General features: G+C 45.2%; 1 protein-coding gene across 1 annotated transcript in view; it reads left to right on the forward strand.

Annotated features, from left to right (window-relative positions):
• UNC80 (unc-80 homolog (C. elegans)) overlaps positions 1 to 12511 on the forward strand; it is an 88370-nt gene that overhangs the window by 66741 nt on the left and 9118 nt on the right. Inside the window, exons 37-44 of the mRNA XM_009996904.1 lie at positions 1394 to 1519; positions 3399 to 3522; positions 4257 to 4463; positions 5963 to 6147; positions 7041 to 7206; positions 8102 to 8281; positions 10246 to 10384; positions 12361 to 12417. Coding sequence (XP_009995206.1) covers positions 1394 to 1519; positions 3399 to 3522; positions 4257 to 4463; positions 5963 to 6147; positions 7041 to 7206; positions 8102 to 8281; positions 10246 to 10384; positions 12361 to 12417 — 1184 coding nt within the window. The remainder of the gene's footprint in view (positions 1 to 1393; positions 1520 to 3398; positions 3523 to 4256; positions 4464 to 5962; positions 6148 to 7040; positions 7207 to 8101; positions 8282 to 10245; positions 10385 to 12360; positions 12418 to 12511) is intronic.

Genomic DNA, 12511 nt, shown 5'->3' on the forward strand with positions numbered 1-12511 from the left:
CAAGTCCATACACAGCACTCATAGCTGTGAGGGCAGGGAAGCTCCAGCCTGTCAGAGTCTGTAAGACTTCTCCCTTGTTCAAGCAGAGGTAGCTACTTGAAGGCACTGCAAATCTGGGCCTTCAGGGTTGCTGCATGCGGATGTTGCTATAGAGTTAGCTCAAATACAAGCTTAGAAAGGACTTGCAGTTTAGCAGGCAGGCATGGCAAAGTGAATCCCACCAGTAAGCTCTCCAAAGGGCCTGCTTTAAGAATGAGCCAGTGCTCTAAAAATAGTAGAAAGCTCTGCAGTGCTGAAGTGCAGTCATGGTGCATACATTCAGCTGGGTGGGAACATCAGGAAGAGCTACCAGGAAAATACGTGCTCTTACTCTTGAGAGTATTTTACCTTTGACTGTCAGAACTATGGCTGCTATGAGCTGTGGGAGCACCCCTGCCTGCATGCTGTGTCATGTGTGGGCCAGTTGCATCATGAAGCCCCAAAAGAGATCAACCAGGAAGGGGGGAAATGTCTAAATGATAATCCATGGTGATAAAATGAAAGACCTCTGCCTCTTCCCCTTATAAATCGTACTTTGGTTTTCTGGCAGAAAAATAGTTACTGCCTTTCTCCCCAAGCTGAATTTGAAAAAACACATTCATCTCCCCTAAGCTTAGGTGTCTGCCAGGTAGCTTCTCCGTGTCATTTAGATGTGTCTTATCATAGAGAGAAACAGGCATGTGCAGGTCTGTGATTTGATTCCTCCTGAGGGACACATCCAAAATGCTTCAAATAACCTTTCCCTAGAAGTGCTGTTTTCTCGTGCTGATATTTCAAGGAGTTCAGACAACCAGGCCACATGCAGGTGACTCTGCTTCCATCATCTGGGGTCAGATGAAAGGAATGATACTTACAGTTCTAAGAATGGACTGTGTTTGGGAGGGATCTGAACATTGTACAAAACCTGGCTTGGGTCAGACTTAGGACATTACTTTTCAAATAGATCAGCAAGACAAGGGAAAAGATGACCAGTTTCAATGCAGACTTATTGCTTTGATGGCATATTATTATTTGTTACAGTCCTTACATGACATATCCTCCAACTCTAACTGTTCCACCAGTCCAGTGCTGGTTATTCAGGGCTGGTACTGGGTACATTTATAAATGTACCAGGTTACCTGTGCACCCCTCTCATCCTTGCTGGTTCCCTCTTCTCCCCTCCTTTTCCCTGCCAGATCACCTTCCCCTCACTGGCCCCCGCTCCCACAAGGATCACTGAGGGGGCTGGTTCTCCTAGAGCCACCCCAACTCAGTGCTCAATGGAAGGCCCCTCCATTTCACTAGCCTTGGAGGATATGGCATGGACGAAACTACAAGCAGTCAGTTGTAGTGATATGCTCTGTTTGTATTGCAGGTGATGGGAGTGGTAGGACCCTCCAGTGTGGCTGACGGATTACCCCTTCTTCATCTCAGCCCTTATCTCTCGCCACCTCTGCCCTTCAGCACAGCTGTTGTCCGGCTTGTAGCATTGCAGATACAGGTGTGTCTGCCCTGGCCTGTGGCCAGGCCTGTTAGAGCTTCTGGTTGAGACACCAGCTCATCGGTGCTCTGTTTACTTTCTGCAAAAGCTGGGCAAAAACTGTGGAATGTATACCAAAAATGAAAGAGAAGCAACATGTAAATTCTGCCTTCTTTATGAAGGCTTGAACTGAGCTCAGAGTTCACCTGTTGGGGCCAAGTCCACAGCAAGCATCCATCAGCTTAACACTGCCATTGAAGTCCAGGGAGTTCTGCTGATTGATGCTGTGAAAGGCTCTGGCAAAGACATTAGGATTCTCTGCAGGATCTAAGGAGCTATCATCATAAGTCTCCTGCCACGGGGAGATGAGCCCTGGCCTGGGTCACATCCATGCGACCCTATCTCTTTTCCTGTGGGACCATGTTTGTAACTCAGAATGGGGTTTCTGCTCTTCTTTTCTTACCTGAGCAGGTCACGCACTGTGCCAGCTCAAAAAAGTAGGGCAACTTGGCTTTTCAGCTGCTGACTCAATGGCATCCTTGCCATCCAGAATTAAAAAAAACCAACATCCTGGACTTTTTGAAGAAATCACCACTGTTCCTTTCTCATAGCAGTGCCATGATTATGACAGAGTCCTTCTGCCTCTGTATCCTTTTCCCTCCCCATTGACATAGGAAATGAAATCAAACAGAATGGTGAACAAGAAAGGGATATATTTCCTAATTTTGCTCCAATTTGCATTTTTAAATATGCATTAATACATCCAGTTGAATATACTTCAGCAGGCATTTCTGACCAGTGGGGCAGCTTGGGAAGAAAGGCTTACAAGGACCAAAACACAGTGCTGTACCTCAAGAGCATAAGGCACAAAAGGGCTTTGTGGTACCAGCTGACACAGAAAGAAGACAGATTTCTTCCAGCTCTGAGGTTATGGTTCTTTAATCAAAAGCAAAAAAGTGGCCACCTTCACCTTCTCTGAAATCATTTCTCTTTTTAAAAACCAGATACCAAATTGTTTTTTTTTAGTATTGGGAGTTTTTACTTGTATTTTGCTCTGCTCTCTGTTCACTCATTCCTTTCATGGGATTTAAATGTAATGAAAAACAAACATGTCAGAAAAGCACACGAGTGGTAGTGTTCCTAATACTTCCAGCAGGATATAAAACAGAAGTACTTCACACCCCATCAGAAAACATCTTCTCCTGGAATTTCTCAGCCCAGATGTGCAAGCTTGACAGTTGCATTTCACAGCTAAGTGTAGGTATTGGGAAGTTGCAAATGAGCAGAGTTCTACTGACAGTCATTCGTATTGCCTCCTCTAAAGATGAAAGACCTTTCAGTTTAGACTTGACTATGCATCAAGAAGCAAACATGCATTTTTAATTATTTTTTTTCAGGAGTTCATTCTTTGCATTAGGGAGGATGATAGGGCAGCACAAAGTGAGGCAGAACAAAAATTGTGTTTGGGAATAACCTCCATGTTCAGACAGCAGAATATTTAGATCATGTCATTGGTGCAGTTTCCTCTGTTTTGTTTTGTTTTTTTTTAATTCCCATACTCTGGGTCAGATCCTGATGTCATTCACAGTACTGCAGAGTTGAGGGCTAACACTCAGCTGACTCCTGTGGGATACATCTGATTTTGTTAATAATATTTATGAGTTAGGAACCAGGGCTTCTCTCTTCTTGGCTATGGCAAGAGCAGGTGACACTTAATCTACTCTGTAAATTCCTTTTACTCCTGACTAAGTGTTCTCAGTGCTTCAAATTCAATCAGGACATCAATGCTCGTGTTATACTGTGTAAACAGGATGCCCAGGGGATCGTCATTCCCTGCAGTAACTTGCATGTGTGATCTGCTAATGAAATCATTTAATCCTTTCTTATTATTACTGCACAGGCTTTGAAAGAAGATTTCCCCCTAAGCCATGTCGTCTCCCCATTCACCAATCAGGAAAGAAGGGAAGGAATGCTTTTAAACCTACTGATTCCATTTGTGCTCACAGTAGGATCTGGAAGCAAAGGTCTGACTAATGTAACAAAAATAATTTTTCTCCCCCTTTTCTGACAACCAATGTTTGCGCTTTCCTTGCTCTCTGTTGATTGTATTTTTTTTTATTTTTTTTTTTTAAATTTGTATTTCTGTCACTGGCAGTGTGTCAGCTAAGTGCCCTTTGGATCTGAGACTGAAAAGAGCCCCATTGGGAGAAGTTGTTTCTTCTCTTTGTTTCAGCTGTGTCATGGTTCTTGAGTCAGATCTTACACAGATGTGCTCCTTCTTTTGAAATGAGTGCAGGGCAAGATGAGTCTGTTGTAGCAGAAGCCACAGAGGGGAGCAGAGGTCACAGAAATTGTGTGCCCCTGTGGATCGCAGTCTGCCCAATCCATGCCAGTTGTCTGGCCCAAGTCCTCCTTGCTTTCTTCTATAGTGGGGGATCACTGGTAAATCCCCAAATGAAAGCAAAGAGTCAAGGGAGAGGGGAGTGTCAAAAGGAAGTGAGATTATGAGACTATTGAATGGGATGTTTCTTTGTGCTGTGTAGCTCTGTGTTTGTGTGTATTGGTGCTAAAATAAACTTTGCCTTCACTTGCAGGAGGAGAAGCAGCCTAACAAGGTCTGGGGGACGGAGTTTTGGCTTAGGGGACATTTAAGATTGTACCCCATTTTGGAACTGAATAGGGTCTGGATCTTTTGGATGTCCTTGATGGAATGTGGCCTGACCTTTCTCTCTCTCTCTCCCCTCCCAATGCATCACAGACAGTCCCTGGCTGGAGCAGCCAGAGGTCCTGCTTCTGCTCCAGACTGTTATCAACATCCTCCTGCCACCTCGCATCATCAGCACTTCCCGCAGCAAGAACTTTATGCTGGAGAGCTCCCCTGCCCACTGCTCCACCCCGGGGGATGCGGGGAAGGACCTGCGGCGGGAAGGGCTCGCAGAGTCCACCAGCCAGGCTGCCTACCTGGGTGAGTGATGGCTTCTGCCCACTGCTGGGAAGAGACAGAGGTAAAAGAGAGCACTCCAGACCATAGATAGCACCAAAGGAAAGAGTCTCAAGCAGGTTTAAGCTTTTTAGAGCTACTTAGGATCTTGTTCTGAAGAAGAGACTAGGCCAGAGTGTGAAGCCAGGAGTACTTCTGGAATATATTGCAATGTGAGCAATGTCTGCACTGCAGCTGGAGGAAAATGCAGCATGGCTGGAAGTTGCTCAGTTTTCACACCACCAGGATATGGCAGTGAAGCCACAACAAGGCAAGTCACACTGCCTACCAGCCCCTAACATCACTGCTGCACTGGCCCTGGGCTAGCCAGGGTGAAACAAGATGCAGTGTGCCTGCCTGCTGGCCCTGCACATGCACAGTCCTTACTGACTGACATTCCCTCTGCTTACTCTATGCTGCTGCAAGGCAGTACTATATTTTCTCATGTATGACCCACAAGTGAACAGAACGAAAAAATAATCAAACTGGAGACTCAGCAGCAGTGCAGATTATCAGGGCTTTATGGGGAGCTTTTTTGTCCCAAAGCTCTCACTCCTTCCAACAGCTTCACTGTTCCTGATTTTGTGAGGGCATTTACCTGAAGACTATTCATGTCTTTTATAACCCACATCTAAGAAACAGGGTAATCCTGATGAAAAAATGGCAGTTCATCACTGATTTAGCCCCTTACCCCACCAAACCTGGATTCAGATGTGTGATGGCTGATACATCTTGGTCATTTCATCAAGAAAGATGGAGCTGTCAACCTTCCCCCAACAATTTGCAGGCTTCCCTGGTTTGTTCAAGACCAAGGGAGCATGAAAAGGGGAAGATTCCTTATGAGTTAACCATCAGGCACTGCCCACTTGAACACAGAGCATTGTTTTGAATCTCGTTGCTGCTAATGTCCATTTGTAATGCAGTGCTCTTGTGAATTATGGCCCTTGGCTTACTGGACCATATTTTTGTTTAGATTACAGTTTGGCCATGACTCATGCAAGCTGCACTGCTGGAAGGTTCTTTTCATTACCCCATAAATAACCTGGGGGACATTGTGCTCACAGGGTGACTCTGTGGATAAGCTTGATCAAGATTTTGGAGGTTGTTTGATCAGCCAGGGCTGTATTTCCCCCCAAGTTGCTTTCAAAATATCTGAAATCCAGGAAGACAAAAGAAGTCTGCAGGCAGGCACAGGAGAAGCTAGAGCAAGAAAAATACAGAGGAACTTAGGTGTGAAGTAGGAAAATTTATCTTGAAATGAGACTCTCGGTCTTGATCCTCATGCTTTAGTTATGAGGAGGTTGCCCTCCTTCCCTGCAGCATTTGGAGACCAATAGAAAAGTCAGCTGTGACTCTGAGGGGTGTGCATATGCATGCCTGTGTAGGTTTGTGCCTGCTGTGGCCCTCCCGTTCCTCCCTCAATGTTTGCAAGGGACTCTGACAGCATCTCTGACTGCCATTTGCTGGTGTCTGTTCTCCTGTAGCCCTGAAGGTGATCCTTGTTTGCTTTGAACGCCAACTGGACAGCCAGTGGTACTGGCTGAGCTTGCAAGTCAAAGAGATGGCGCTGCGGAAGGTGGGAGGGCTGGCCCTGTGGGATTTCCTCGACTTTATCGTACGGACACGGATCCCTATCTTTGTGCTCCTTCGGCCCTTCATCCAGTGCAAGGTAAGTGTTCCTTTGGCTAGATCACTTGCTGAGGGCAAGATATCCTTCATTCTCCTGCTGAGAACAGAGAAATGGCACTCCTGGAGGAACTGGCTTTTTATGTAGGGAGTGACTTTTCAGAAGATAGTAGCCTGATGAACACTTTGACACTAAATCACAAGCCCTCTTCTTAGACAGCACTAAAGAGTATGCCAATCATACAGGAGCTCTCATCCATGAAGCCACAGAGCATAGGTAATCTTAGTCCCTCGGGATGGGAAACTACTCTTGGGGTCAGCCAAGAGGGTCTGCATGTGGACTTAGTTTTTCAACAAAGACACTCAAAGTTCTTGGCAGTAGTGTGGATGCTCTGAATGTAGTTGGGGGTCTGCACTCCTGGGGGCCTGGGTATTGGCAGACATCTTCCAGAAGTGTCTCTTCTGCACAGAGCTGGGCAATAAAGCTAACAGTTGGGAAGAACCACCCCACTTAACATTTTTTGGGTGAAGGTCTGACAAGGCTCCTGTTGCTAGGCTGAGGTGGCCAGGGCTTAAGCCAATAATGGCCCTTCCCTTCTTATCAGGTAGACTAGCACGTAGTACTCCACCTTATTTAGACTACTGTGTCTCACCACTTGGACAGACTAAATCATCTTGGAGGGAGGAGCTGCTTCCTGTAGAGCTTAGCATAAGGAAGCCCTCATCCCCCGGTAACAATGTCAGTGAGGTTTTGATTTCAGTTTGGTCAAATGTCAGTTTGTCCCTGAAAGACAGCTGGAAACCTCCTAGCTGGAGTCAAAACTTCATGCCTACCAAAAGGACAGTCTGCTGGCTGCAGACTTATGTTGATCTGGAGACCAGTCCCAGTTCTTAGGGCACATTTTCCTGCCCTGCCAACATTTCCCAATTTTGCAGCTGCTGGCCCAGCCAGCTGAGAACCACGAGGAGCTGACTGCCCAGCAGCACATTGCCGACCAGCTGGAGAGACGGTTCATACCGCGCCCGCTCTGCAAGAGCTCCCTCATTGCTGAATTTAATAACGAGCTGAAGATCCTGAAGGAGGCAGTGCACAGTGGGTCTGGTAAGGAGGAGAGGGGACAGTTAAGGGCTATCAGCTCCATCTGCCCAGCTGAATCACCTCTAAATTAACTGGTGAGGCAGATCTGCCTGCTGCTTCAGAGTGGGATGGGGCAATCCACCTGCACCCCAACAGTCTGTACTTGGATCAGGCCCTATGTTCAGCCCAACCTTCCCGCTGGACAGCCAAGAGAAGTCCAGGTTGGTTGTGAAATGCACCTTGTTTTGCCCATTTTTTCCCACTAAGTCCAGGTCCAATTTCTCAGCAGCTGCCTCTCACTGTCACAGCTGGCTTGGGCAGCCCCAAATCCAACAACACAGCCAGCCATGATTTACATCTCTGTAAATATGAAGCTGCTCATGTACAAACGTCTGTTCGTCAGCAGCAGACCTGTCTCCTCCTTTCTCCTCTTGGTCTCTTTTTTATATTCCCTGCTGTTCCCAGCCACATCCAGAGCAGCATCCCCAAGCTGGCAGTGCATGGAATTCTCTCCTGCATGAGGGGACTTTTCTCCTGGAACAGTCATCCTTGTTGCCACGAGATGGCAGCCACTGCTTACACACAGCAAGAAATTTTATGTGCTTTGTCTTTCTAAGAAAGGAAAACAAAATCAAAAGAAAATGCCTCAGCCTTTTTTTTAACTTGGTAATAATTGTTTCTAAGCTCATTTGGGAAATATGGTACTAAGATTAGGAAGAAAACCAGGCTGCATAAGAAAAAGAGAGATTTTGGAGAGGTGAGGTGAGCCAGGGCAGATGTGTTTGTTTCACCACCTTTGCCAACCCCTGTCCCACCAGTCTGGGCAGAATTAGATGCCTGATGTGACTGGAATTCTTGGCTGGTTTTTCATTTCCAGTGCCATCACTGACTTGAGTTTGGTTCTCCCACTCCTGCACAGCTTACCAAGGGAAGACATCTGTCAGCACCATGGGCACCTCCACCTCTGCCTACCGCCTGAGCCTGGCCACCATGTCCCGCTCCAACACTGGCACCGGCACGGTCTGGGAGCAGGACAGTGAGCCTTCCCAGCAGGCCTCGCAGGACACACTGAGCCGCACAGATGAGGAGGATGAAGAAAGTATGTGGCTACTGATTTGAGCTAAGCCCTCAGTATTGAAGATGTTTTCTTGATGCCCCAAGAGGATGGCTGGGAGAGGAAGAATTGTCTCTGCGCATGTGTGACAAAAAGGGCCCATAGGAACACGAGACTAAGAAAGTGGTGTGGTTGTGACCCAGTTCATGGTGTTAATGCTTGGCGTTATGTACCTTCTTACTCCCTCCTGAGCTCTAGGAAGGAAAAAGAGAAGGGCACAGGCAGATTTTTAGTGTATGAGACCTGGGCTGGGAACACATTTGGCAGTCAGTCCTCTCTTTGACGTTCATCATGACAGGAGGCAGGGGCTGTGGCTGGCTCTATAATTAGGGCCCTGTTCCTGCAGGATCTTAGTACTTCCTGCTCATCAGTTTCTTCCAGATGCTCAGATGTGGATTATGTTCTCCTTGTTCTGCATGCGATCCAGCTGTGGATCTCTGCAGGATGGAATGTCTGTGTGCTTGTGTCTCTTGATTAACAAAGAGGAAATTAAGCCTTAAACCTACTGACAACAAAAGCTTGATCTCATTTTGGGCAGCTGGCAGGTTCTGGGATTGCCAGACTTTCTCGTGCTGGTTTAGAAGGAATGGGATAGTGAATCTTTTGGGGAGTAATTTGCAATCACCTGAATGTTGCTCTGTCATTTCAGCTGAGTTTCATGTTATTCTTGGAATCTTGCCTTCTCTCTGCTTCTGAGCTGTCCATCTGTTTCTGAGCTGTCCATCATTGAAAGCCAGGGTAGATAACTTGGCCCATAAGCCATCAGGCTTGGCCTTCCCCCTCCTTTAGAAGGGACATTGTCTTCTGGTGCTGCAATGGTTGGTTGTCTCAGTACCTGAAACTCAGGTGCTTCACTTCTGTATTTGAGGACTGCTGACTACTCCTCAAAGACATTGAACAAAAGGGGTGAAAAACAGGCTTAAAAGAAGGGCCTGTGCAGTTACAGCAGAGTTGCCTTTTGGGAAAGAGCAGCCTGAAACTTTCCAGGCTCAGCCCAACTTTCTTTTAGCTGGGTTTGTCATTAAACATTGCACAATCCAGCCAGGATTGTACTGCTGATATATCACTCAGATGCTCACTGTGGCCAACTCTGGTTTCAGCCTCAGATGAGTTGTGAGACACTCTGTGAAATGATGAGTGATATCTCCCTGTTCGCTTGCAGCACAATTACTTCAGCCCCACCTTGGCTTAATGCTGCCATAAAATAACTCAGTGTTTCAAAACTGGAAAAGGTCAAAAAGAAAAGATTACACAAAACTTCCACTTTGTTTTATTAGTTAATTTGTAATTAGAAGTTGTTGTGGTAAATACCACAATGGAGTATTTTCCTTCTAGGCACTTTATATAATTTTAAACAGCACCAAAAATTTATAGCTCTCCTTGATCACAATCCCACTCTCTGCACAATTCAGTTGCAGTATGGTGTATTTGAGACAATTCATCCAATGTTTTTGGGTAACATTTTAAAATGCATGTTCCAAAGGCTGGTAAAGGGTGTCAGTTCTGCATTCTGTTGTTATGTCTTTTTAACTTTTGAGACAGTGCTTTACTATATTGTAGCAGCAGTTTATTTCACACCAGCAAAATGTCCAGGTGCAACTTTTATGCCAGAAAACACTATATATTAAACAACCATTTACTAATCACAGGAATTAAGCCGTAGTGGAAGCTGAATTCCCTGCACAGGTTTTCCTGAGAGCCATATAAGCTGAAAGCATGCATAAATCCTTGCCCCATGTGTGCTGTGTTCCTTATCCTGCAGGGTTTTATGCATATGTCTTTCTGTACTGTGACTGTAAAAATCTAATAGAGCTATTCAAATCTGCAGGCTTGGTAAGTAAATGCAGGGTACGCCAAAGACATCCAGTTATCTCTTGTCAACTGTAAATATGTAGGTGGCGTTTGGGATGGTTGTTTCCTCTCCTTTCCTGTATTTTCTTTCTTTCTAGATGACTCCTTGAGCATGCCCAGTGTGGTAAGTGAACAAGAAGCATACCTTATGGGTGCCATTGGGAGGAGGCGGTTCTCCAGCCATCTCTCCAGCGTGTCTGCACCTCAGGCTGAGGTGGGCATGTTACCCAGCCAAAGGTAACAGCATGTGTTTTTCACCTTTCCCATTCTAGTCACGACAGCAGAAATGGTGCAGGTATATTATGTCTGCAACAGAGTCATAGAACAGTATAATCAATGCCAGAATAAGTGATGCTGAATTTATTCACCCTGAAATAGTGTTGGACCAAGGGTGCAGGGTTGAAACAAATTATTTTCCAGGATGATCTGTGTTGCATAAGGCCCATCAGAACAAGCTGTCATCCACAGAAACCTTCCTTTTAAACAACTTCAGAAACCCTCAGCGCTATTATTTTCCTCTGTTACTACCATGGAAAGAAAACACACAATTTTGGGGTTCTCCATTGAGCCAGAGGACTGTCCACAGTTGGTGTAGGGAGTGGGAAGAAATCCTGAGAAGCAGGACAGAGGCATCATGTTTGATTTACTTTGCTTTCTTCCATGTAGTCTTTGTCCTTCCTAGAACAGTAGCTATCACAGAAACTGAATGTCAAGTTCAAAGATGGTATTTAATATTGTTTAAAACCAGAAATCTACTTGTTGATAGAAACAACTTTGAATGCCTTATTTCTTGTTCATATGGAGTAGTGAGAAAGAGACTGGAACTTGGAAAATGTACATCTTCAAAAGATGCAGGGAGAAGTTGTGCATTTAAATGTTTTGGTTGGTTTATTTCCTAAGCAAGCAATGTTTACTGTTTTATTTGTCTGCAACATTATTCCCCAAGGATATCTGACAATGGATAGATTAATTTGTTTCCTTTGGACCTTTAAAGAATACATTTTACCTTATCTCTTGGCCAGCCTTGTAAAAATCAGTTTCCCCCTCCTCCCCAGTCTTGCTTGGAGTTAAAGAAATAACCTTGATACATGAAGGATGTGGTGCATACCAGCAATGGCAGAAGAAGTGATTTACAAGAGAGAAGTTACACAGATTTTATCTGGGGCTTCTCACAAAAGGGCTTACAGGAAGTCATTTGAACTCCATTGATTCAGTCCCTTTGTTTCTTGAAAAATTAATATGCAAGACTGCATTTTCCTCAATCTTTTACTACCATCTTCAATGCATAAACTTCATAAGTCACAGCTGACTGATAGCAGTGTTTGCTTTGTGCAATCCCAAGTCATGGGGATCATAAAAAAAGACTTTAATTGCAACAGAGCTTTGCTCTCTACTTTATAAGCACATGGTATACCAGGAGAATTGCTTTTCATCTGTGTAGGGAAAGTACAAGCTCAGAAAGCATAAACAGAGTCCACAGCATCATGCCCTTTTTAGTTATGGTCTCCGGGCTTTCAGACTGCCTCCCAAATGTAAACTAATTAATGTTAAGTAATATTATTATTGCTTTCCTGCTGGTAACCCAGCAGACTGCTCTCTTCCTTTTATGTTTTTCCTATGGGCTGAAAAGGCTGCTCCTGCCTGAATGGCTGAAGTGTAGAAAGCCATGTGATGGTGTACTTGCTTGCCAGGATCCAAGCCAGATGTTAACTTACAGTTTCACTGCACTACAAGACCCTGTCTTCCAGATGTTTGTCCTTAAGAGTTGTACCAAAAGGAGATAGATTAGCCCTCCCTCAGGAAAAAGTGGCTCATGGGGAAGGGGGAAGAAAAAAGCTTTCCATGAAGCTGGAAGTAAACAGAACTGGAAAAAATGAAAATGCTGCAGGAAAAATGGCTTTGAAAATAGTTCCCTGCCTTCATTGCCTGCGGAAACGCATCTACCAAACTTCTCAGCTCCCCAGTTTTCTGCAGAGGTGTAGAAGTTTCCCCGTAGTGTAAACTCCTTCTGAAGACTGCTCCTGTTATCAGATGTTCTTTCAGCTTCTCTGAGTCATATATGTGCTGTTGAGCATGCAAGACCAATTAATGTTACCGTCCTTTTTTACTTTTTTTATTCCGTTGATATTTTTTCCCTTGAAAACAGAGACAAGCGCATGCTTTTTTTTTCATTTTCTTCCCCTAAATTCTTAATCTCCCTGCCCCTCCTGCAGTGAACCTAATGTCCTCGATGACTCCCCGAGCCTGGCCACTGAGGGCAGCCTCTCTAGGTACAGTGTTAACACTACCTGTCTGTCAGTGTGTGTGCTGGGAAATGAGCCGTTTCCAACCTCCTCTGTCTCTTCCCCTCACCTTCTTGTCACT

The sequence above is a fragment of the Chaetura pelagica genome, unplaced genomic scaffold (assembly GCF_000747805.2).
Source record: "Chaetura pelagica isolate M959 unplaced genomic scaffold, ChaPel_1.0 scaffold300, whole genome shotgun sequence".
Taxonomy (NCBI): Eukaryota; Metazoa; Chordata; class Aves; order Apodiformes; family Apodidae; genus Chaetura; species Chaetura pelagica.